Raw genomic sequence first — 25915 nt, forward strand, 5'->3', positions numbered from 1 at the left:
TATAAATAAAATAAATTTGGCAGTATTTGCTTTACTCAAAATGTGTATACTCTACGCACCGACTCCTTGGAAACTATATTATCAAAATGATCTATGGTTTTATTTTATTTTTTTAATTTTATTTATTCATGAGAGAGACACAGAGAGAGAGGCAGAGACACAGGCAGAGAGAGAAGCAGGCTCCATGCAGGGAGCCCGATGAGGGACTGGATCCCGGGACTCCAGGATCTCGCCCTGGACTGAAGGTAGACTCTTAACCACTGAGCCACCCAGGTGCCCCTAGAGGAACCTTCTTAATCTAATTTTTTCCTACTTTCCTTGCTTTCATTTTTATTGATAGAGTTGTTTCTTTTTTCCATTGCAATTCATCTCCTTGATGGTTTGAAATATTTACATTCTATTTCTATTATTTTTGTGATTAAGTAGAAAAATTTAAATGCATAATCAATAGTAGATAACAATGAAGTTAATAACTTCACCCTTCCACCAAATAACACAAAGCCCTTGGAAAACTTAGTCTCTGATAACATGATGCCACATCACTGGTTTTGACCCAAGAGAGATAGGAAGCCAAATGTAGTTTTTCGAAGAAGAAAAATAAAATGGCCTAAAGTTTTATAAGGATCACCGTGGCTACCGAATGGAAAATGTTGTTTGGGAGACAAAGAGGTGGAAACAAAGGGGTGGGAAAGGAGGCTCTCGTTTTTATAACACAGGGAAAAGATGGGGGCTTAGACCAGGTGGTAGTGATGTCTAAATTCTGGATGCATAAAGATGGTGACTTGAATGAGTAGGCATGAGCAGGAAGGGATAGCAACAGGAGATCAGATTCTGGATATATTTTGAAAGTAGAACTAATGGGATTTGTTAACAGATGTGGAATATGAAATCAAGAAAAGAGTCAAGAATAAAGCCAGGGCCTTTGGTTTTCTTACACATTAACTGTACATATGTATTCATAGAATCGTTCTGCAGAAAAACTTGGTGTTCTCTAGCAAAGCTGAAGACGCTTCTGCCGTGTTTCCAATAATTTGATTTCTGTATTTTCACCCTAGAGAGACTTTTTCTCATGTGCATCAGAGGATTTGAACAAAACATCCACTCTAGCATTGTTCTTGAGAGCTAAAAAACCTGAAAACAGCAGTAAAATGGATTCACAAGCTGTGCTGTATTCATATTATGGAAAAGCATACAACTGTAAAGATACACAAATTTTAATTGCGAGTCCCAACAGGGATGGGAGACACAAATAACACTGAGCAAGCACTTAGCAAAATACACAAGCTACTGCAGTAAAGCAAGATGCCATTTATGCAGAAATTTTTTAAACCTATAAGCTAACCAATAGGTTTTAGAATACATTCAGCTTCATGCCTAGAACTGTTAAAGAAGCTCTTTAGACCTAGCCCCCAAACGTCAAACACAAATATTGGTTCCCCTTCAAGGTAAATGAGTTACTTTGGTAAGCCACGTGATAGTTTGGTTTGTGTTTAGACACAATAACTATCAGTTGAACCAGGTCTACTAAATCCACCTTGATTGGAAAAAAAAAAGAAAAAGAAAACAAGTTCTTCTCAATGGAATCGGGGCGTGGGGGTAGAGGCAAGTCAGACTGAAATGAAATGCGATATGATTCTTACTGTACTGGGTAACTTTCTGATTTCTTGTGATATTGATTCAAACCCCAAAATACTAGGCTCAAAGGCGAGAAACAAGTGAGGAAAGGAGGCAGCGTGGGAACCGAGGCACCACCAGATTTGCCCATTGGGTACCAGTAACTGCTGTTTAGAAGCAGAAGGAAACCTAGTGCTAGTTTAAGGCAAGCTTGACATTTTAAAATATGCATTAAAATTGTCAAACACATGAGTGTTTTCTAGTCTCTTTTGGGAGCTTATTTCCTACATAACTGCTCTGAAGTCATAGATGTTCAGTATGATATCACTCACTCATTTGGAATCTTAAGCCCTGCTTTTGTCTTCAGTACCTCATAAGGTCCACCCAAAGAAGGAAAACAAATTAGGATTTTGGTTAGAATTACTTTCATATCGATTTGGAGCAAATTATCTTTATGAATTTGAGTCTTCCTATTCATATATATCTCATATATATCTTTTTTCATGTTTCTCAGGAAGTTTACTTTTACTTCATAGTAATAATAATAATGGTGATGGAAAATATGTAAGGTTATTAGATGCTTGGCATCACATTAAGCATATTGTATGCCAATGTAATCAGTATTTATACTTAATAATTTATTTCAAAATTCTGAATATATTTTGTTGGATTTTTCCATCAGTATTTTATATTTTTTGTTATTTTTGCAAATGGCTGTTTCTCACTGGTGTAGAGAAATACAATTTGCTTTTGAATACTGATCTTCTGCAAATAATGTCAGCTTTTTTCTTTCCCAAATGTGTACCTTTAATGATTGTTTTTCTTGAATCACCTGCATTAGCAAGTTTATCCAGAATCATCTGACAAGGAAATGGTGATAGCTTTTGACTTTTCTCTAAATATAAAAGGAAGGTGTTTCATGTTTCATCATTAAGTGTGATATGTCTTAATTTCCTTTGATCTGCTCTTTATGAGGTTACATTTCCATCAACAATTTGTTAAGAAAAAGTATTTTAAAAATTTTTTAATTTAAATTCAAGTTAGTTAACAGATAATAGTAATATTGGTTTCAGAGAAAATGTACTTTAAATGGAACATTTAGTTTTATCAAATGTCTTCCCTGTGGGTTTTTAAATAATTCATATGATTTTTTGATTAGTTTATATGATGCATTATATTAATAGATTTTCTAATGTTGAACCACCTTATCTTCCTTATTAGGCCCAACTAATTGTGATGTATTAACTTCCCAAAATGTAGGTGGTACTTGTGCTGACTTAAAAACTCTATGAGTGAGATTAGCCTGCATTTTCCTTTCTCATGCTCGTAGTTCTGGTACTCAGGTTACCCTAGCCTCAGAAAATGAGTTGGAATTTTTAAATTCTTGAGAGTTTGTGAGGCTGAAATTGGCATTGAATTTGGCAGAATTTACTTTTAAAAACATGTGAACCTGCTGTTTTCTTTGTGAGGTAATTTTCATCTGCTGATTCAATTTTCTTAATAGTCATAGAGGACGAATTAAGTTGTTTACTTTTTTGGTTTTAAAAATATATATTGTGAAATATACTGCAAAAGAATATATAAAAACATATATGTGCTACTTATAGGTAAATAATTCAGCATATATTCTTACAATGGACAATCTCGGCAGTGGCCTACAAGCAGTAATATGCTGGCAAGCGTAACAACTGGCTCAAAACAAGTGTATACACACACACATATATGCAGGTTTCTCAGATCTCTTACTGATAGACAGGCTATCTAACACATAATTGAAAAGTAATAATCAAATATACCAGTAGCCTTTGTTGTAAATTCTTTATGGGTTATTGGTTCTCACAGAATGCTTTCACTGATTTTTGCCAAATTCTGTCTATGGTCCACTTATGGTGGCAACTGACAAATGTAAGTTGTTCAGACATGAACATTGATATTTTCATTTATATCAAGGAATAAGACGAAAGTATAAAAAAGCATATGTCAGAACTTAGAAAATATAGAAGAGACATGTGTCCACTTCACTTGTTCATCAAAAGTGCAAATGTCTTCTTGGTAATTTAATGATTTTTGAATACTGGAAAAAAATTTCCTCAAATCTCTTTGCTATTTACAATGTGTAGCAATTGTAGACACGACACATTTTTAAATTTAATCTCTATTTTTATCATTATCTCCACCACTTTAGGTAACAATGAAACAATAAATCAAGCTGCAATTCATAAAGTTTGGTGCCATCCATGGTTCAAATATTCCCACATGGCCAGTTTCAAGCTATCAGTATGAAGTCTCTGAACATGGGAGTTGGTAAAGAGATGTGCAGATAAGATATTTACATCATACAGATTTGGTGGATGTGATTAACCTCGAGACATAGATAGTGAAAATATGGGTCAAAATAATTAGGAAATACTTTTAAAAATATTTATCACCTTTGCTTTAAATGCAGTCTATTTCATTGTAGCTTCTATAATTTTATTTTTAAGAATGACTAGATTTAGGGACACCTGGGTGGCTCAGAAGTTGAGCGTCTACCTTTGGCTCAGGATGTGATCCCGGTCTGGGGATCGAGCCCCACATTGGGCTTCCTGTGAGGAACCTGCTTCTCCCTCTATGTCTTTGCTTCTCTCTGTGTCTCTCAGGAATAAATAAATAAAATCTTAAAAAAAAAAAAAAGAATTACTAGATTTAACAACCAACTTATAAAATACCTAAAATGTAACAATCAGGTCCCAAGACCCTTTACAGGGCAGACGTAGCATATTGTTGCCCATAAGGCTTTATATGGCCCACGTCTGTGCTACCTCCTTTATCTTGCAGATTCAATTCCCATTTTCCTTCCTCTCACTCACTTGCTCTAGTCCAGCTATGCTAAACTCCACATTGTCCTTTTGTTTTCTTTCTTTAAGCACATCAGATTTGTTCCTGCTTTAAGGGCTTTGAACCAGCATCTCTTTGTTAGAAGCACTCTTCCTCCAAGCAACACGGCTGTCTCCTCTCTGCTTTCCAATCTAGCAACAGTTGTCCCCTGTCAGTGAGGTTGCACATCACTGTCTAACCTTTAAATAATTGGCTTGCTACACTTAATTTTTAGTGTCTGTCTTCCCCCATTCAGAATAAGGCTCATGAGAACAAGGATGTCCGTTTAATCACTGATGTTTCTGGAGCTCCTAGGACAGTGACCACAACGAAGTAGAGAGAGAGAGAGAGAGAGAGAAATGAGAGAAAGGAAAGAAAGAGAAAAGAAGGGAGAGAGAGAAAACCTATCATCTAGGCCAAGAAATATATTATCACCCCTGGAAGTTCCAAGTGTTTCCCTAATTGTTTCTTTCCTCCCCTAATTGTTTCTTTCCTCTTTCCCTCTCATGATCTAATCACTACTATGAATTTCATGATCTTTTTTTGTTTGTTTGTTTCCTAGCTGTTATTCCTGTTTGTATAACTGCAGACAATACATAGTTTAGTTTGGCATATTTGGGTGTAAATGATATCATGCAGTACATATTCTTTAATGAACACCTTTCTACTCAATGGCATATTTTCTGAGCTTTATCCACAATGAGGCAAATAGCTGTTATCTGTCTCAGCAGGGAATTTGGGGATCTTGATAGAAAACATGAGACCAAAAAATGTATCCAAATATCGTACAGATTTTTTTTTCTAAAAATCACTAAGTACAAAAACATTAAGTAGTTAAGTCTTTTAAATAGCATATGTATAATACATATCAATTTCTTAGCCCATAAATCAGATGCACAAATAAAATAACTTGTGTTGTTTTTCTATGACAAAACATCATGTCCAGCTGAAGGCCCCCTGCTACAGTTTGAAGAAAACAGAAGCTCGTCATTCAAATGTTTTCTCTAAAGCAGAGTAAGCCTATTCCAGTTAGAGTTCTTGACCTCCTTTTTTCTTCTTTAAATGCCATCGAGGTTCATAATGTGATGTTACCCTTGGGATAACCACCTTGCTTGACTCCTGTTCTCTCCCTCTCATCTCCCTAGATATACCCTGTCCCATCTGCTTCTTGCTTTATCACCGGCTGCCTCTGACACTTGACCTCCTGTTTTGGCCACTTGTAGGCCGTCAGAGCTTTGCCGTCCCCCTTTTGCTTGATCTCTCATTCTCCTTTTGTCCTAATGCTTCTGAGACCTGATTGTTAAGCATCCCACCCAAACCAACTACATGGCAGGACTTTCCCTCCCAAGTGCCCATCTCACTCTGGGGTCTACTCTGTGCTTTTATCCCATAGATTTCTCTTCATGTTCTGGACCCATTTTTTTTCTTTGCCCGCAATCCCTACCAGTCCCTAACAGTGCTCCTAACGATTCTACATCTGCTGCTTAGAGAAAATAAAAACACTGTTTTTAAACAACAAAAACATGTCCACATTACTTTGTATTGAATTACTTTAAAAGATTATGTTTTAAAATATTTGTTCATAAAATGTTTTAGTTATTCCTTCCCATTATCTTTGTAATGAATCAAAACTCACCATGTAAACAAAATTATAACTTTTAAGCTCCCAGGACTAAATCTTAAGCATCTTTTTGATGAAAATATATGCATACTGTTTAGATTTCAGAAGGGAAATTTAAACAGGGGGAAGCAAAGTTTTTCAGATAAAAACTAGAGTTCATTCTTGGGGTACCTGGGTGGCTCAGCCAGTTAAACATCTGCCTTAGGCCCAGGTCATGATCCTAGGATCCTGGGATCGAGCCTGGCTTCCACTCCATGCTCAGTGGGGAGTCTGCTTGTTCCTCTCCCTCTACCCCTCATCCTACTCATGTTCTTTCTCTCTCCCCCAAATAGAATCTTAAAAAGAAAAGAAAAAAACTAGTGCCCACTCTCATTTTCTCTCTAATCATGGTTCAATAATGCAATTAACAGCTTAAATGAGATCTTACTAGTAATTTTTAAGTTGTATATTTCAAACTATTACTAAATTACATATTATGCATTTAGTTTATTCCCATTTCCAATTTCATCTCTTTAGCTGACATTCTATATTATCAGTATATTAGATCAGGGGCATGGTAGATAGAATGGAAACATTTGGAAGATCAGAATTATGAAGTTTTAAGAGGTGGTATTCGCCGAAGTCACTTAAACCTAGGAGAGCTTACATACAGTTTGAACAGTGAGTATGTGCTTATTCATTCATTTATTGTAAAAGCAGAACTCAATAGTTTTCAACTCTGGCAGCATATTAGCACCTTGGGGGCTATTTTATTTTTTAAAAGTTCAATATGGCTTATCTCCAGTTTACAGAGGTAGTTCAAAATAGAACACTCTTGTGCATTGAAATGAATGCAGCAGACATGGAGGGAGAGAGCAGGAAATTAGTCAGTTTATGGTCAAGACGAGCCAAGTACAGTTTAGAATCTGAGCCAGCTCCACCCTGGCAAGCTGTACTCAAGAAACAACAGAGTGTACCTTGGTAACGATATCCCTTAAAATATCTGCGTCTCAAAAAAAAAAAAAAAAATCTGTGCCTCGGGTCACACATTTCCTCTGGAATGTTTGTTTACCTTCTACTCCTAGGAAAGGCAGTGGATTTTCTCTGCCTTAATCTTTGTTCTTTCTTCCTCATGGAATGTACTTCTTAGGTCCCCTCCTCTACTCTGCTTTAAAATCTTACCTATCTTCCCAAACTCCATTAACCTGCTTTCTCCAAAAAGGCTACCCTTTAGTTATAAGCACAGCTGTCTTATTCATACTCCAGTTGAGATATTTATCACATTCTGACTTACATTCTCAAAATGGGAAGAGAAAAAATGCATTCAAAAGGGGCCTACCAAAAGCAGTGTAGGAATGAGTGGAAATGGCGAGGAATTTTAGTCTATGTTTCCAATTGCACATTGTCTGTTGGAGATTCCAGCCTTCCCTTCTGGAGGTGTGCATCACCTCTCCACCTAGCAAGAACCACTGTATGTCATGAGATACTGTGATTGGAGTGTGTTGCACTTAATAAAGCCGTGGAGTCTGACAAAAAATTGAGAACTATAAACGAAGTCACTACAAAAATACTTACAGAGGCCTTCTACATGCCAAACAAAAAGCTGATAGGATTTTTGAAGAGCAGAATTCATGGAATATTTATTCCTCTTCAGATCCCTAAGCCAGATGAGAACTTGGTCAGTATTGGGTAGAGGAGAATTGACTCCCATTTTATGGAGGTCTTTATTTTATGAAGGTCTCAATTTAGTGGTGAGCCCTGTAAATGAAATTTATGTTACCCACTATGTTTTATCATATATTTTTGGTTAGCGAAAAGATCTAAAAAGAGAAAAGAAACATCTGATATGTAGAAAAAGGGAAAACTAAATGTGGAGGATGTTCCCCCAAAGCCTCTTCTCTTGCACAATATCTATACTTTCTGTGTTTTCAGACACCCAAAACCTACTCACTTGCTCTCATTTTGCTTTGTGCAATATGAGAAATCACTGCAAGCGTTCACAGGAGTTCTGTAGCCTCTGAAAACTCTGCGGGGAACACTGTGACAGTGGAACTCTGGGGAGTAGAGAAAACGATGGTGGGGAAGAAAGGAGCAGATTGGAGGTAGCGCTGTTGAGCAGAGGTGATGGGAGCAGAATGAGACCGAAGACCTAGGCAGGAAGTAGGGACCAGCTCTCGGAGACAGTTCTCTCTCTCAGGTGCTACTCTTCTCTGACAAATGTAACCAGAATTTCAGGGTAACACACTGCTAACACTAGCCTAGGTTCAAGACTTTGTCATATTGCCCCAATAATTCCAAATTCCAAGGACATATGAAAGCTTTGTTGTCTTAACAATACACCTCCGAGCAAAAGGAAAATTTCTTTGTCACCACTCACCTCTGTTCTTTCTCTAAAGCCTTTTTAGTCTCATATTCCTCTTGATTCATGACCTTAACTCCTCTCTTTTCCCTCTCAGCCAGTAAAAATCCCCTCATTTGTACAGCATGATTTAGCTCTGGCCTCAAATTTAACCCATTCAACAAAGAAAAAGCCTGATTATTTGTCTAAAATGATATCTCTAGTCCTTCATCCATGCCTACGCGTGTCTGGGATGATCGTGGTTGGCTTTTAGCATTTTCAACTTCATTAGAATCCCTACAAAAAGCTTTGTTTCCTATTTCCATCAGGACATTTTTTTAAAAAAAATCACTGTACCTACGACCTACCTTCGTAATCAGAAAATCATCATATGAATTACAAATAAGTTACTTTACTTTTTCACATTTTATAATTTATTTGAAGTGTATTGAATACCTAATATTTTAGCCAAACTAGTTTATGTAAATCGTATTTTGCTAGAAAACATCATAGGCTCTCTCAACAGGAAACAAAGAGTTTGTAAAAATAGGTCTTGTATCGTTGCTTGAAAAATTAAAACACAAAAACCACTAGAAATAAAGGAAATATTTGAAACTGATGGGGAAGTATTAAAATATTTAAAAGATCAAATTTACATTATGATTAGCATGACATTTTAATAGACTGCGATAGGTTCACTAATTAAACCTTATATATTGTTATTTATATTTGAACTATCTTAAAATGCAGTATTGACTATTACAGTGTGTATAAGTGATTTTTGAAATCATGTTGATGTTAATGCTAAATAGGATGCAGAAACCTTTTCTACTAAAGACACGTTTACTTGCCAGGTGATAGACTGAGCTCTGCCATGGTCTCTATCCTATTGAATCAGGCAACCAAGCCTATGATGCAGGTATTATCACCATTTTACCAATGTGAAAACTGAGGTCTGCGGGGGCAAGTTAGTTACCCAAATCACAGGTTTGCACACATACTGCAAATGAATATTCCATATTCATTTTCACTGTTTAATATAATACCCAGAAAATAGTGTCACGGTAGTAGTAAATCCAAAAAGAGAAGACAACTTTGTCCCAAAACTTATCTCAGAGAGCAGTATAATTGCTTCATCAAATCTACTTCTGTTTAATCTCAACACAACTTGATCCCTTGAGCTTTCAAATGTGTACGTTATATCCCATAGACATTTTTATTTTAAAATGTTGAAAACTATGAATTTGGGAGTGAAATTTTACATTGTTTATGTATCTTCCCGTGGATCATTTATACAAACATATATTACAGCAACCTCACAAGGTAGGAATTATAGCCCTGATAAAACTGCAGGTTAGAGAATCAAAATTGTCTAAATCCATACAAGCGGTCTTTGAAAAAGGCAGAGATTTGTACTTGGTTTATCTAAATTCAAAGCCAGTGGCCTTCTGGATAGTTTCTAGATCATCTTCTAGAAGTTAGTTGTGAGAAGTTGGTTTATTTACATTTTCTAAATTTTCTCACAGAAGTCTTGTCCAAACTGTTGATGGAGGAACTGTAACAGCAGCAGAATTCAGGGGCAGCTGGGTGGCACAGTCAGTTCAGTTTCTGACTCGTGGTTTGGCTCCAGTTGTAATCTCAGGTTTGTGAGATTGAGCCCTGTCGGGCTCTGTGCTCAGCACCGAGTCTACTTGTCCCTCTCCCTACCCCTCTGCTCCTCTCCCTACTCTCTCTAAATAAATGAATAAAGTCTTTAAAAAAAAAAAGTAGGGGTATTTTAAGTGATACTATTCAAGTGTGTGTGAACTCCCCACTTTTATTTACGTGAACAATAAAAGTTGGAAGGAAGGTAGAAGGAGCAGGTTTGCATTCCCTTGTGATTACGGGCTACTTAGTGATGATGAAAAAATGGTTTCCCCGCAGGTCCTGGAACAAGGACAAGAAGAGATCTGTGCTGGTAGGAACACAAGTAGGAAGATGTGCTCCTTTCTCAATTTGGAAATGAAGCCGATGTATTCTGGGGCAACTTTGAGATTTTATCCATAGTTGTACATGGTCAGAATATAAGTTATTCCCAGAATTTCCAATGATCCTCTTCCTCCAAGGCATGCCTCTTGTTCTTTCTATTTGGTCAAGGGTACTCTGACAGGTGGTCCTTATTGAGTATTACAAATCATTTTTTTTCTTTCTTGAGCACTATTTTATTGTTATGCTTAACAATTTTAGCTGATTTTGTCTTTACCATCATTTAGTTGGATCACTCAGAATTTATAACATACATTGGTTCATACATAAAGTTTATGCTACATTTATATACAAATGAGTAAGTATAAGTAATTCCTGTGGTAAAATTTTCAGTACATATATATTTTAGTATGTTTTTTCAGTGTACAATGTTGTTTTCCTTAAAAATGTATGTCTATAACTCTCCTAAACTAAAGATTTAGTCAATATAAAAGTCTTATAAATAGTAAAGAAAAGAAACTTAACTTCCAATCAGTTAATAGTTGCTCTGAAACCCAGAGTCAGCCAAAAATGTCCTCCTATACTTTACCATAATGTTTATGAGCTTACCAAATGCTTATGAGTTAAATAAATTACTTATATATATTAAATTATAAAAAGTAGGATGTACTGTGCATGACTATAACTCATGAGATACACACATAAGAAGAAAAGCTTAATGGTTTTCTTGATGCTTTTTCAGTAGATTAAGGAATGATAGAGTGCAGTTGTACCTGAAAGTCAAGTCATAACCTACATAAGGGCATTGATCCTTCTAACTCTGTATTTCTACAAAGAATTTGATGTTTTGTTAAGATTATTAAAATACATTAGTAGGGAAAAGACAAAAGAACAGGAAGTATGATTATATTTTTATTTTTGAAATAAGTCATAGATTCCATATTATTGCTTTATATAATATGGTCCTACATCCTAATACTTGTATACTATTTGTTAGTAGACAATATTAATATCCTTCAAGATAGCTTCTTATTAGATTCTGAGAGTTCCTACTCTAGTTGAAATCAACTAGAAGTGAGCTTCCTGGGCTCATTTAGGCAATCTGGGCTTTTTAGGCAACAAATCAAATGGTGAAAAAATAAGTTAAATTCCAAAAAAAAAGGGGGGGGGGTCATTTCGTGATCATTACTAATGAACACAAAAATCACAAGTTTTAGGAGCAAAAGTAAAATATATTGAAAATTAAGAAAAATATCAATTATATTTATCTTTATAATTTCCACAATAATTCCTATAAACATGGATCATTATAGATTTTAAGTACAATTTAGTGTTTCGTAACTTTTAAATAATTTTGTCTCGATATTTTTTAAATAAGCACCCTTTTTTTTCAGAAGCAAAAGCCAGTTCATGCAAACGTTAAGTTTTCCTGATCAGTAAACATGCTTAGGTAAAACTGCATGCATGGTGGCAGCTCCAGTGTGACAAAAAAACTTGAAGATTTCAGTTTACTCGCTGGAAATCTACCTGGCACCATGAGAGAAAGGGAACCCATTTTTGCAGATTGCACAATTGGCATCACTGACCACAAAGGCTGCAAATTCCTTGGTTGACCTGATTCAACTGCTGTCGCTACATCAGCATCTTTATTCTTTCAAATATCTGTTTAAATGGCATTTTGTAGCATTTCTCTTTGCTGACATAATATGTTGAGTGTCAATAAATTTTCTTTGAGCATCTTATCACTGTGTCATTTCTGCAATAAAGCTTACAGTTTCACGTTGGATGTCCCTTTTCTAAAACATCAAAAAGGCAATGTGACTTTCATAAACTTACTTTCTCCTTTACACTAATTCTACCATTTTTTTTGAACAACTGCTATAATAGTTCTTGGCCATTAAAAAAAAATAAGAAAGGATTGATAAAAATTCTAAGGGACAGATATCCCTGAAAAATTATTTCTATTATAGTAGAAGTAGATGGCTGGAGAAAAATGGCTTCATATACTGTTCATTTGTGGGATTTGAGAATGACTTGTCCCATATATAATTCAGTTTATCAGATTAGTCAAGTTATTTTCCCCCTGAAAAACCTGATTTTTTAAGAGCTGCTCTTATATACCTTCTTTACTGTGATTCCCTAACAGTTGACTTAATGGTTAATTATAGTGTACTAGTAGGAACACCCCAATAATTAACTAGCTGAGAGTGGCTTGGTGTCTGATACCAAAGAACATATTTTCACAAATGTGTTTTTACTTATTCTTACTCTCTGTCTCCACCTTAGGAAAAACGGCTATCATTTACCATTGGATTTAACTTCAAAGATAAGCCATAAACTCATACTAGGGAAAGACAGAAACATAGCAGCTATTAAATAACCTATACCCTGGACGGTTGCACAGTGTAGAATTAGGATCTAGAACCCTGGACCTAGACTACCTGTTTAATCCCGGTCCCACCACTTACTTGCTGTGTAACATGGAGCAAGTTATTTAATCTCTCAGTTTCAGTTTGCGGAGTCCTAAAGTGAGGATCATAAAAATTGTGTCTATCTCAAGGGCTGTTGTGAAGATTAGATGAGTCAATACATAAGAAGTATTTAGAATTTAGTGTTTTCCACAGTAATTCTTATTACTCTTCTGGGCTCAAATATGTGCCCCCAAACTACATGGAGATCTTCCTTAAGGAGTTATATTATGGAAAAACACTGCTTGGTCACGACAATTTTGGTATGAGATAAAGCAATGGAACATTTCATGAGAAAATGGATCAATTCCATCGATCAAGTGGGCAGATGTATGATGAATGGGTCTTGGCTCTCCTGTCACCTTTCCATTCTTAATTAGTCCAACAGAATTACCTCTAGAGTATCTCGCCAAAAGACATTTTGGATTTTCTCTCAAATCCATCCAGTTTTCTGCAGGAGTGAGTGAAGGAATGGAAGTGGCTTATTCTGAATGACGGATATAGCTGCTCAATTTGTCAAGCTGAAAATGAAGTGTTCTCCTAAATTCTTTCTGTTGAGGATTCCGCCGCTTAATATACTTGCCTTTATTTTTTCTTGTCATAGAACCCTTGAGGAAAAAAAACAAATTTTTAGAAAGCATTCTGCAGACCTAAATGCTCTTAAAAAGAAAAGATTTTAGCTAACCCAGTTAGCTTAGTTTATGACAATCCTACTTATTTTCCAAAAGAATATTTTATTGTCTTAGTTTTCATCCCTTAACGTATGCCTAAATTTAGACCAATTACAATCCAAACTCTTGAGTTCTGACTTTACTCCCTCTGAGACTCTTGTTCAGGCTTTAGCTAATATAATGTTCCCTTGTAAACTATAGAAATCTAGGAAATTTGCAGAAATAATGAAATAAAAAAGATTTATAGCTGAAATCTTTTCCTTTCTTTCATGTATTTCATTTCTATGAAGAAATTAAGAAAAAAAATGAAAGTGAATAAAAAATGATTCGAAAGATACCTTCAGGTAGGATTTAATATGTAAGCCTTCAAGAAGAAATGGTGAAAATTGTCAAGAATCTGATGTTCAAACTTCATTTCCATAACCTCTTCGAAGCCCAGTGTAGCCCTATTCTTTGGTAAGACAACTGGTAGCCAGTGATCTTGGAAGTCGACTAGTTTTGATTTGTATCAGGAAACTTTTGTGGAAGTAAGGAGGTATTCAGCAAAAAGACCTACTTAATCATGTTAACTCATCACTCTAAACAGATTCATTCTGTGTTGCCATATCACCCATCCTGAGCTATGCTTCTATAAAATATGCTGAGCAAGTCTGATGATTAAAGAAAACCCAGAGACTGGTAAGAAATAGAAATTTCATTAAATAAAAGAAGTTCAACAAGAATAAGATAATAGTTTTGATGTTAGTAATGTAGAAATAATAGAAAACTCATGATTTATTTTAAGTAAACTCACCTCATCATGAGAGTCATCCTGTTATATGAGTATTGATAGATTAGAGATTGTGCCACTCCCCACAATCTTGGCTGAATGTTGTAGATCAATAAAGTGCTGTGTGGCTAATTGCTTTAAGTGCTTTTATTTTAAAGCATGGATTTACCATTTATAAGTGTACTGTGATAGAACAACTTGCATTACGACCAAAAGAAGCAATTTATTCCATTATAACTTTTAAAAACTCTTAAATAGGACCTCTCCGCACATCCCTCAAATAGCCTCTCCTCACAGCCAGCCTAAGCTAGCTAGGGGCATGTACATAGGAGAGAAAACAGCATGGGAGGCATTTTTAGAGAACACTAGCCCTTCTCATCCCAGGTTAAAGGACAGCTAGTTATGTGAGATTGATTTCTATTTTGGCTGAGTTTTGAACTTTAATCAAGATGGCTACCTACTAAGTCCTCTGAGATTTGTGGCCTAAAGCCAAATAAGATGGAAGAAACAATTATTTGTTTGGGGTTTAGTTTTCCCCAATTCAACCAATCTACAAATTTGTCAAACAATCTTTACAGTCTACATCTAAAGGCTCCTAAAATTTTGGATTCTGCATACCATCAATATTTGCCAAATCTGCTTTCCATAGCAGGTACCTACCTGCTGAAAATTATGTATTCAGCTTGATGAAGATTGTAAGTAGTTTTTGTCTCCCTGGGGAAAATGAAAACCAAAAATCAAAGGAGACATACTCTCCTGACTCTTTCTTCTGTAGATGGAAACTCATACAGAAAAAAGTCTTCTCTCCCCTGAAGAATTTGATCATAAACACTAATAATTAGGAAACTTGTGATGTGTGTGGTCTCTAGAAACAATGCATTGTCCTTGTTGTGGATGAATATGCAAGGAAAACAGCAATCTGAGATCCCTAACATCTATGGTGCAGTGTTGGCTGTGGTGCTGCAGGGTGGAGAGTCAGAAATCACTGCGACTCCTGGAGTCACAAATCCCTATTATTTCTCCTCCCTGGCATTAGCAAGAAAGCATTTGATTCCTTCTTGCAGCCTTTTGCATTGAAATCCCCCTGAGTGTAGGATTTGTGTGGACCTTGGTATCTGAATCCTTCTTAGCCTGTCTCTACTGTAGGTTTTACTACACAGAATGGCAGTAAACAGAGTTTTGTTTCTTAGAAAATGCTTCCTACAGTTCTTACTATGAAACCATTCATTCTACTCTGAAGAACTGAATTTTGAATCCTAGTAGCTAGCCAGAGCAGGAAGATGAAAAATGAAAAATGTCGTGTTTACTCTATACTTCTCAAGTTGAAACTTTGCAATCATTTCTCTCCAAGCAACAAGGAATGCTTTCAGCCTTTCAAATCTAATAGAAACTTGCCCCTTTGGGTCAGGGAGTTAGCCCTGTGTGACCAAACTCTTTGGTTTAGTAGTAAAGTGCATGGCTCCAGGGTTGAAGGGCCAGCTCTGCTCCTTAGATGGTATATGACCTTGGACAATAAAAATTGTTCGAAGGATTAAATGATAAAATATATGAAGCACTTAGCATAGTGTAAGCATTCTCTAAATGTTAACTACTATTTTTGCTGTTGCTGCTAATAGGGATAATATAAAATTTGTTATTCTGATGCATTAATTTGTATTCTTTCTTACTCAGATCATTCATTACTCATTGGTTCAATAAACCAATATATAACAACATGTTCATGTTAGAATACATAATACATATAGACAGTTTTAACAAGAATTGTAAATTGTAATGGCTGTATTATTACAACTTGATGATTTTGTTCCTATTCCACTCTTGTTACTGGTGAGTTCTTTATCAGTATTTTTGCCCACTGTAAAAGTTTCTCTCAAAAATTTTAAGAACCTGTGAATTACTCTTATTCCTCTTTTAGTGAAGTCTATTCTTTTTGCTCTGTTCTGTTCTAATCTAGTCCTAAGTAACAGAATATTAAATCAGAGGTTTAAGCTAAGAGTCTAAGATTTTAGAAAAAAATCCCGTGAGTCAGGAATTTCAAAGAAGATTCAAAGCCAATTATGAGATGCTTATGATCGTTACCCAACTCAAACAGATGAAAGGGTCAGGTTATTAATGGTTGAAAAAGGATCCGCGAGGAGAATTTCTTTAATGAGCTATCTGCTGTTGGGAAGGTGTAGAAATGTTTCCCTCTTTACCCCAAATCAAGAGAAGAGAACTGCATCAGGACCCTCAGGGATATTAGGAATGGAGTGTAATTATTACACGAGATGCAAAAGATTAGCTGGTGACAGATGAGCCACATGAGAGGAGGCTATGTAAGTTTCAATCTTTCCTCAAGTAATTTATGGGAACAACAGCCTCATGAATGTTTTGTGTAAACCAAATGGGCCCCACCCATATTTGGAAGAATGAGAGAACCTCAGCAGACAGAAGCTGAAGATGCAAGAGTAAATTTCGAGGGGGCTTTGAATATCGTAAAGGAACCAGAGTTTCGTGTGTGCATAACGAGATGGCTCCAGCCATGGCCTCTGGCAAGAAGTCCCTGAAGAGCCCATGAATGTGTCCACCGAAGAATTAGCTCTAAACACCTGCCAGGTCTAGTGAGTATGAAGCCATCCTACCATGGTGTAGGGACTTGGCTTCTACACTCAGCCCTTTCCCTCCTTTGCTCCAGCTCAGGAGTCAAGGTAGCCAGTTGGGGGAGAGTGAAACAGAAAGAAGCATCAACCATGCCTCACCATCACACACCATTTCTGGGGTCCACCACAAACTCAAGGTTGGAAAGGAATCTTCTATGATCTTTAAGATTGATGTGTAATGTATGTGACCAGACTATCTAATATCAGAATGGAGACTTTGGTAACTTAATGTGATCACATAATGTTTTTATTATCTAAGGATGATTGCAAAAGTCATGATACTACCTGAGAACTTCATGCTGGGATAAAAGAGAATTTTCCCTTTTTGAATATATTTTAAAGAGAAAGCAGGAGACAAAATAATTTTGCTTCATAGTAACACCCCATAAGGTTTATATGCTCACTAATTTTATAACCTCAATAAAAAATCTGTTGCAACTGAGACAACACAATCTTACAATATATGTTAAAGGAGTGATCTCAAAGATAACTGGTGTTATCTACTGGTGTAGCTTATCTACCTACCTATATATTTTGAGAGAGAGAGAGAGAGAGAAAGAGTGAGAGAGTGAGGGCAGGGAGGGGGAGAGAGGGAGAGGGAGAGAAAATCTTAGGCAGACTCCACACTGAGTGCAGAGCCCCACTTGGGACTCGATCTCACAGCCCTGAGATCATGACCTGAGCCTAAACCAAGAGTAAGATGCTTAACCAACTGTGCCACTCTGGTGCCCCTTAAGTGTTAGTATATTTTTGACCAAAGTTCAAACAGAAAGAACGTGCCATCATCTATGACCATTTCCTGAAATATCAAAGTATTTTGAGTAATTGCTCCAAAAATAAATTTCTGCTAAATTTGTTTATTTTCTTTTTCACATAAGACTCTTTTATCTATACATTTTGCTTTATATTTTTATTTTTGATAGATTCTCTTCAACTTCTCTAGAAATATTGGCACATTTTTCATGTTCACTTTTTTCTTCACGGTTTATATAGAAGATGAGTTATTCTCGGATTATAAATTTCATTAGTGTGTTTGGCAAATTATGTCTTATCTTAAAGATCAGTATTCTAATTAGACATTTGTTTAAATTCATAGCAACTAAAGGGTATGTGGTAAAAGGCACTGATCATTACAGAGTTTGTTTAAAACAATTTGTTTTGATTAAAAAATTCAAGAAAGGGGCACCTCGGTGGCTCAGTCGGTTAAGCATCTACTCATGATCTCAGAGTCGTGAGAATCAAGCCTGACCTCCAGCTCACACGAAACATGGAGCCTCCCCCCTCTCCCTCTGCCCCAAATCCCCCCCCAAAAAAAATCAAAGAAAAGCATGCATAATTTTTATGTTTGATTTAGTAGGTGTCATCTATTTCAGTTTTGTATTACCAGCTTAAATTGCAACTTCACAATGTTGTACAACCCCCAGGAGATGACTTGTACTCTTTAAATCCACAGTCTGAAAAGATGGTATTTGATATCTTTGGAGAAATGTGCCACAGAATCCATTGTATAACTGAATCTTCAACATTTGACTAAATTGCTTCAGATTCCTGACCTTATTAGGTTTTTTCCACAGGCTTATTTTGTTTATTTGTCTGCTTGTGTTTTTTAGGTGAGCCAGATCTTCATAAGAACTCAGAAGATCTAGTAAATGCTGAAGAAAAACATGTGGATACACATTCATAGGTTTGAAATACCTTACAGGCTTCTGTCATTTTAAACATGTGAGGTAATTTTATTTTTTAGACAAGAAACCTAATTTCTGAAGTGAATGGTTCATAGAATATCATTAGAGACAAAGCTATCTCATTGCAGTGTCCTCCCGGAATCTTTAAAAAAAAAATCTCTCCTATTTTCTGAAGCAAAATCTTAAATATTTACTTTTTCAAAGAGCTTAGTTTGCTCATTGATAAAAATTATCCTCAGCGAGACATGTTAGTCCTTTAAAAATAATAATAATCTGTAGGCTGTGGAGAGATTTAATCATGATCCCCTTTCTACTTCATGTAGGAAATATGAATGTTAACACTAGGTGACAATAACAAAGCAAGGACATATTAGGAAACAAATAATCAGTGTTTGCTCAAATCTGTAGACATTTGTTTGCATCAGTGGTTCTCTTTTTAAAAGTTCAGCTTCTAAGGCTTGCCCTCGACCTATAAAATTACTAACTCTGGGAATCATGCCTTGGAAATCTTAATTTTTAATAATTCTGTCTGTGGTATTTCTGTACACTAGAGTTAAGGACCGTGGTCTTGGGTCTGCCTACAGGGGAAGTGCCAGCTGTTAGAAGGGAAGGATGTGTATTTATAGTGGAGATGTTGTAGGGTCTCCTTAAAAGCTGAGAAACAAAACTCTCTGTGTTATACTGAGCCCTGCTCTTGGGGTGATGGTGGGGGGGCGGGGAAGAAAATGCTGAGGGATCCTATACCAAGACTTTGAGATGCCGTCAGTAGCTCCTCACATATTGCTTTAGATATAAAAGAGTTAAACTGTGGTTAGCTTTTAGGATGATTCATCTCCGTATTCGTGAGTTGGTTTTAAGACTGTCTTTTATTGATACTAGTAGTTTCATTAATAGCAACTATCAAGTGTCAGAGCAGTGAACATCTCACGATCTCACGTGTATTAATCTCGTTTAGTCCTCTCAACAATTTCAGAGTTGGTGATTGTGAAATCATATGTAAGATTCTTTACATATGAAGCTTGGGTGGAAATCAAGCCCACAGAGTGGCTGTTCAGCAATTAAAACCCATGTATGTCTATATTTAACAATTTTAACATATTGTCTCATATTAGCTATAGCAATTTCTCTTAATACCCTCCATCCAAGCTGTAAATTTATTACCTTTAGAGCCCATGGCTGTTTCTGAAGAGTTCTTTTTTTTTTTTTTTTTTTTAAGATTTTACTTATTTATTCATGACAGAGCGAGAGCGAGAGAGAGGCAGAGACACAGACAGAGGGAGAAGCAGGCTCCATGCAGGGAGCCCGATGTGGGACTCGATCCCGGGACTCCAGGGTCACACCCCCAGCTGAAGGTGGTGCTAAACCTCTGCACCACCAGGGCTGCCCTGTTTCTGAAGAGTTCTTAGGTTCTGATGATATAGGATGGACCCTCAAAGCATATTTTAGGGAAAACTAGATTCAGTGGAGTATTTATAGATGCTTTAAGTACAAAAAAATTTTTTTGTGTCAAATAAATACCATTTGAAAACTGAGTTGAACAAAATTAAGCAAGTCTTTCCTACTGGGTATCTTCAAGCCAGTGCACACTATGAAGCTTCAAAAGAAAAGAGTTTACAATCAGCATTTCTTACATGTTTATGACATGGAACTGGAATATTTATGAATATTTTCCAAAAACTGCGTGCAGGGGACACGGGTCGCCAGTACCTTCGTAAAAATGACTGTCCGATCTATGAAGAAGTCTATGGTAAAGTGTATATTATATATATTTACAGATAAAATATCTGTAAAATTCTGGCATCCCATCAATAAGGTGTTTCAGTGGAATTCAAATGGCAGTTAATGAAGTCTCTTTTAACTTTTTTTTTTTAACTAAAAAGACCCCAAAGCTGGAAAGATTTGAGAACCACTCAAACAGCAGTGTGCACACTGAGGCAGGCTGTTAGACCATTGTTTTTTCCGTCCGCACTAGCCAGATGCTGTAGTTTTCTTTTCAATCTGAGAAAGCTCTGACTTCAGTCCACAGTCTTCCAGAAATCATGACCTGCAGTAGATGAGATTTATATACCTTCAAGAAATAGGCAGGTCTCTTAAATAAGGGAAATAGAAAACCAAAGAGTGGTGACATTTGGGAACAGTGACTCAGGCCCAGTGTCTGGGAGACAAGAGCGGTGGTCAGCCTTTGGAAACAGGAAGGACACAGTGCACCTGACCTGAAGGCTGTAGCCAGCCAGTCTTTGCCTCCAGCATATTTTCACCATGTACAAATTAGGGACCAGTGTTTCCAGGTGTTTCCATTGGCTAAGAGACTTTTTTTTTTTTTTTTTTTTGTAAAACCTTTCCATTTTTAATGTTGGCTCAAAGTGTTTTGAAACACTGTGTAGACCAAACAAAATATATGTGAAGGTCAGATTTTGCCTCCAGGCTCCCAGGTTGCATATTAACCACACTTTCTTTGTGACCTCTAGCTAACTGTTTCCCTGGCTGCCATTGGGGAAAGTATAGACCTTATGGCAGCCTGGCTGTATCTCTGAGAGCCATTGCCTGTTTCATTCTCGGTGTGTGGGCCCCAGTATGAGATATTTTCCCACGAAACACTGAGGTCTAATTCAATGTGCCCCATGAGAAAACCTCATAAATCAACACTACACTTAGGGCAAGAAACCAACCTTTGAAATCTACTTTTCACATTGTTGAATAACTTCACTATTATTTCTGAGAGATTTCCGTCCACAAAACTATTTGGTTTTGCTTACTTTTTAAAACCGTTTTTGTTAATTAGAGTGAATGAGATTGGAAGTGGATGTAAATGCCATGCTGCTCTATCATTTACAAAGATGCTAGAATATAATTTATCATATTGTCTTCCTTGAAGGACACGCCAGAGACTGATGGCGCTCCAAAAGCAAACCAATATCAGAGCTGGCACTCACGGGGAAGGACGTGTTCCCTCTTCCTACCAACACCTGCTCTTTGGTGTTGAGTGCACCGTCCAAGGAGAGGTCAAAGCCTAATGGAGTGCGGGCTGGATGTCGTCGGTGCATTTGCTTTATTTGACTTACTGATGTAAAATCTCTTTGAATGTCATCACACAGGACTTGTTCTCTCTAGTTCACTACAGTCCTCGTGACTCCACTGGTTTTGCACTCACATAGGCCCACTTACCCCATTTATACTGCCTTCTTGGCTTGTATAGCTACTTGGGTTTGGACTTCTGATCCAGACAATCCAAAGTTTTAGTAGAATTAAAATATACAGACAGACACATACACACACAGAGAGACAAAAAGAAGAAGACGACTCCCAGCTGGTAGAAAGCCATTATCTTTTCTGTACTGAAAAACCCTTATTTTTTTAATTATTATTTTTTAAAACCCTTATTTCTGACAAGGTATATAAAGTCCAAGGTGATACCACCACACAATAATCGATGCGTGTGTATGACTGAAACATGATCCTCGTTTTCGTTTGAATTTTATTTCAGGATAATGAGAACAGGACCAGAACATCTTAAATCCTCAGCTTTCCACACAGCTATGTTCTCCTTTTTCAACACACATCTGGATCGGGCCATTTTAATGGACTCTTGAGAGGAACTCATAAGAAGAAGAACATAAATTCTGAGCTAGTAACTCCAGCCAACCAAGTACATCCAAAGTTGCCATCAGATTTTTTGGCCAGTGCTTCTGCCATTGTCCTTCCCCCAACAAACAGTCTTGGAGGAGATGTTTTGATTGTTTTGACCCAGCTTTTTCAAGCAAGTCTGAGAAATTTTGAAGACAAAAGTTGGATAGGTTAAAATTGTCATCGCTCTGAGCCCAGGTATAGCATAGGGCACTTGGTGACACATGTACAAAAGATGAAGCATTTTAAAAATTTACTTCCTTATATCCTTTTATGCAGAGTTCTGTAATTACAAATATTTCAAGGTTTTAAGTAAAAGCAAAGCAAAATTATGGGGGGGGGGGATTTTTTTTTTTTTTTTGCCTCTCTGAAGAATGGGCTATTTAGATTGTCTTTATTTTAAATACACGGAAGCAACATGAGAGGTGGGGCTGCTCAGAAGCTGTGGTCGACGTCCTGTGACAACAATGGAGATTTACCCTGGCTCTACGACCTGATGACCAACCACTTCATTGTAACTCTCAAGCTGGGAAACTGCAGTGAGACCCATCCCTGAAACCAGTGGACCAACTGGCATCCATGCCTGTGGTTTCAAAGCACTAAGACATCACACACCTGAGCGTCATCACGATGCAAGTCCCATGTTCCCTACACTCCAGGATAAGAAGAACCCTCAGCCATTGTTGGAGACAGCTGTGAGGACTGAGAATGAAATTTGCCTTCTGGGGTGTTGATGCCATCAGGACATGACAAAATATATCACAGGCCCAGGGATAAGTGACAAGAAGTATGTGTGTGTATTGAAAAATATCTATGAAAATGGAAACCCATCCTTTTTCTGTACAGATAATATCATTTGGCGTGACTTGATAGTTTTACTACACAGAAACAGACTGCAACTCTTGGAGACTCTGCTTGCTTGTCATGTCTTGCCTGAGCATGTGCAGAGCCTTTCCTTTGCCCCCAACTGAAGAACAACTTTTGTTTGTTATTAGCTGACAGGAAGGGTCAAGCACAATGAGGGGTTGTAACTTTTCACCGTGCAAACACGTCCATGATTCTGAAACGAATCTGTGTGGTGGGAGGTAGGAACTGGATGGAAAAAATCAAGAGTAGCCATCAGTTAAAGAATAAAGTGAAGGAGGGTCCATCCATCCTATCAGTTTTCTGTTGCACCTGCTTTTTCCTTGGGTTCCACAATGCTAAGCAATATTTTAGAAATCGATATAATCAGAAGCTTTTAAGTCTGAGTGGTGGGATTTTACGATCCACAACTTAGATCTCCTTTAATGTGTAAGCCATATTCTAAATGCATATTAGGTATGCATCATTCTAATTTAAGATATATTTGTGCATAGACTGTGTATAAAATGCCTTTAAAAGTTCTGTGAATAAGGTCCTTAGTTTTTGGTTCACCTGAAACTTGTGTAGAACTCAGCTAAATAATTGAATTGTATCATAGACATTATAACGCAATTGATATTTTAAATGTAAGCAGTACGGATTGATCTCTGATGATGCGGTGGGGGGAGATTTATAGATATGTACATCATGGTGACTTTTTGTCTTTTAACTATGGACTTTTTATTTCTATTTATGAAGAAATGAGAACTACTGCTTTCAGTGTCTTTTTAAAAGTAGCTATTTACCAGCTAGAAAATATTCTGCATTTAAAATAGAATCTGACTCTCTGGGAAGCGTAATTACTTTTGTTCTTATTCCAGCCAGTCGTCTTTTGGAAAAGCTAGAGAATCTCTCCGGGGAGAAGTAACTTGGAACATTGCTTCTCAGTCATCATAGGAAACTTGTCCACTTTGTTCCTATTGATATTTTAGGACCTATAGACTTTGTTAACTAAAAAGAGAGAGAGAGAGAGAGAGAAATATAATGAATTCATCAGTTTCTGTATATGGCCTCTCACCTAATTTTCCAGGTTATTTAACTTATAAAGCACCGTGACCGAATTTCCAGAGGGAGTGGAGAAATAGGGTCTACTTCTTAGAATCGGCACGCTGTCAGTGCGCTTTTTCTTTGCCTCCCCCCTTTCCTCTCTCCATACCCTCCTTCCCCCCTCCCCCTTCCACTTGTCTCCTTTCCATCTCCCTTATTCTCTCTTCCTTCCAGGGTAGCTACTAATTAGCGCCAACGGGAGGGAGTCAGGGCGGAGGTGGGCAGGGCCCACCCTTTCTGCAAACACCAATGCTGGGTGGGCCCTGAGGAGGGCGGGTGAGTCAGGCTGCTGCATCTCGGCCTTCCTGCTTTGCATTTCGATCCTCAGCTACAGGACACATACCTAACAATTCCACACGTCTCTTTATTTAACCAGTAGCCCTTTTATTTCATTTTTAAGATGCCAAGCTACAATTCCTGTGTTTTTATTCTGCTGTAATTCTCTGTATTTCCTATTACATATGATTGTTTAATAAATCATACTTGAGGGAAAATAATTGTGAAACACTTGGTGTCTGATATCATTCCATTTGGTGGGGCACGGACAAGTTGGAGAAATTGGAAAATCAGGCAGATTGCCAGCTTTGATATGAGTCCTCTCAGAAAATAATTTTCATTCTATTAAGGAAATACCCGTTGGACATCTATTATTGGGCTGTTATCCGCAAGCTCATGGCCAGATGCGTGTTGCAGACGGGAATCTGAAAAGCTGAATCTTATCTCCGTAAATGTCGTATCTCATTGTGGAGATCGTTCCTACACATAATAACCAAAATGCCGCATAGAAAAGTAACCAGGGGCAAGTAACATGCACCTCCGAGTATTAAGGACGGTAAAATCTTCAGGGCCTTTAAGACTTCTTTGAGTCAACTGCACACGAGTTGACACTTTCTTTACAAATAATAAAGAAGCTCATACTCGTTGCCTATTTCCATGTACGGCCTCTGTATTAACCCTCAACGCGTATCAACTCTAATCCCCAACACTCCAGCAAAGTAGGTATCGATATGAGCAAGGAAACCAAGACTGAGGGAAAGAGCATAAGGCCAGGTCCCACGTGGAAGGAAGCCCAATCCAACCCAGACTGGATTTGCTTCTAGGTCTCTCTTGCCACCCAAGACCCCTTTTTCTTTCTCCTCTATCTGCATAGGGTGGAGCAGAAGCACAGTGGACAGGAAAGCTCTGTGAAGAACAATGCGACCAAGGTAACAGCGGAGAATGTTAAAGAAGCAAAGTGTATCAAATCAAGGTGAAGACCTAAAGAGTTTCAGCTAATTGAATTAAGAATGATTGGTGCCCTGTGTCCCTTCTCAGACTCCGCCTCCCAGGCTGCGAAGCACTCCATCAAAATATAGAAATGCTTCTATTCATCAGATACATGACATTTAACTGAAATTTTTACCTTACGTGTGATTCCATGATAAATTTCCACAAGGAGCAAAAAGCTCCCAAAGGCCATATTTTAATTCTGAAATACGATTTAGATATAAAACACCTATTTCCTTTGGAAGCTATATGAAGCCTTCTGTTCTCCAATTGCTTTTCTAAATATCGCAAAGCCTATCCACCACCTAGAACAAGCCTTAAACCATACAGACCATATATATTTTAGAGTCAAAAACAATCACCTTCTAATGTCCTCCATTACATATACAACATTTCTTTGGAGGGAATCCCAAATATTTCAAATACAGTCCTTCTGGATCAACATGTATATTGAAAGCTCTATTTGGGGC

At 37.2% G+C, this 25915-nt stretch overlaps 1 protein-coding gene across 6 annotated transcripts in view; it reads left to right on the forward strand.

Moving 5' to 3' along the window:
- PDE1A (phosphodiesterase 1A) overlaps window positions 1–24728 on the forward strand; it is a 320097-nt gene extending 295369 nt beyond the window's left edge. For 4 of the 6 annotated variants that reach the window (XM_055308586.1, XM_055308585.1, XM_055308588.1 and 1 more), the window contains 2 exons: window positions 18531–18647; window positions 22090–24728. In XM_055308586.1, coding sequence (XP_055164561.1) covers window positions 18531–18604 — 74 coding nt within the window. In that variant the 3' untranslated portion in view covers window positions 18605–18647; window positions 22090–24728. The remainder of the gene's footprint in view (window positions 1–18530; window positions 18648–22089) is intronic. The other 2 variants (XM_055308587.1, XM_055308590.1) reach the window with 2 other exon arrangements.
- Window positions 24729–25915: the final 1187 nt, after the last annotated feature.

The sequence above is a fragment of the Nyctereutes procyonoides genome, unplaced genomic scaffold (genome assembly GCF_905146905.1).
Source record: "Nyctereutes procyonoides isolate TBG_1078 unplaced genomic scaffold, NYPRO_anot_genome, whole genome shotgun sequence".
NCBI classification, from domain to species: Eukaryota; Metazoa; Chordata; class Mammalia; order Carnivora; family Canidae; genus Nyctereutes; species Nyctereutes procyonoides.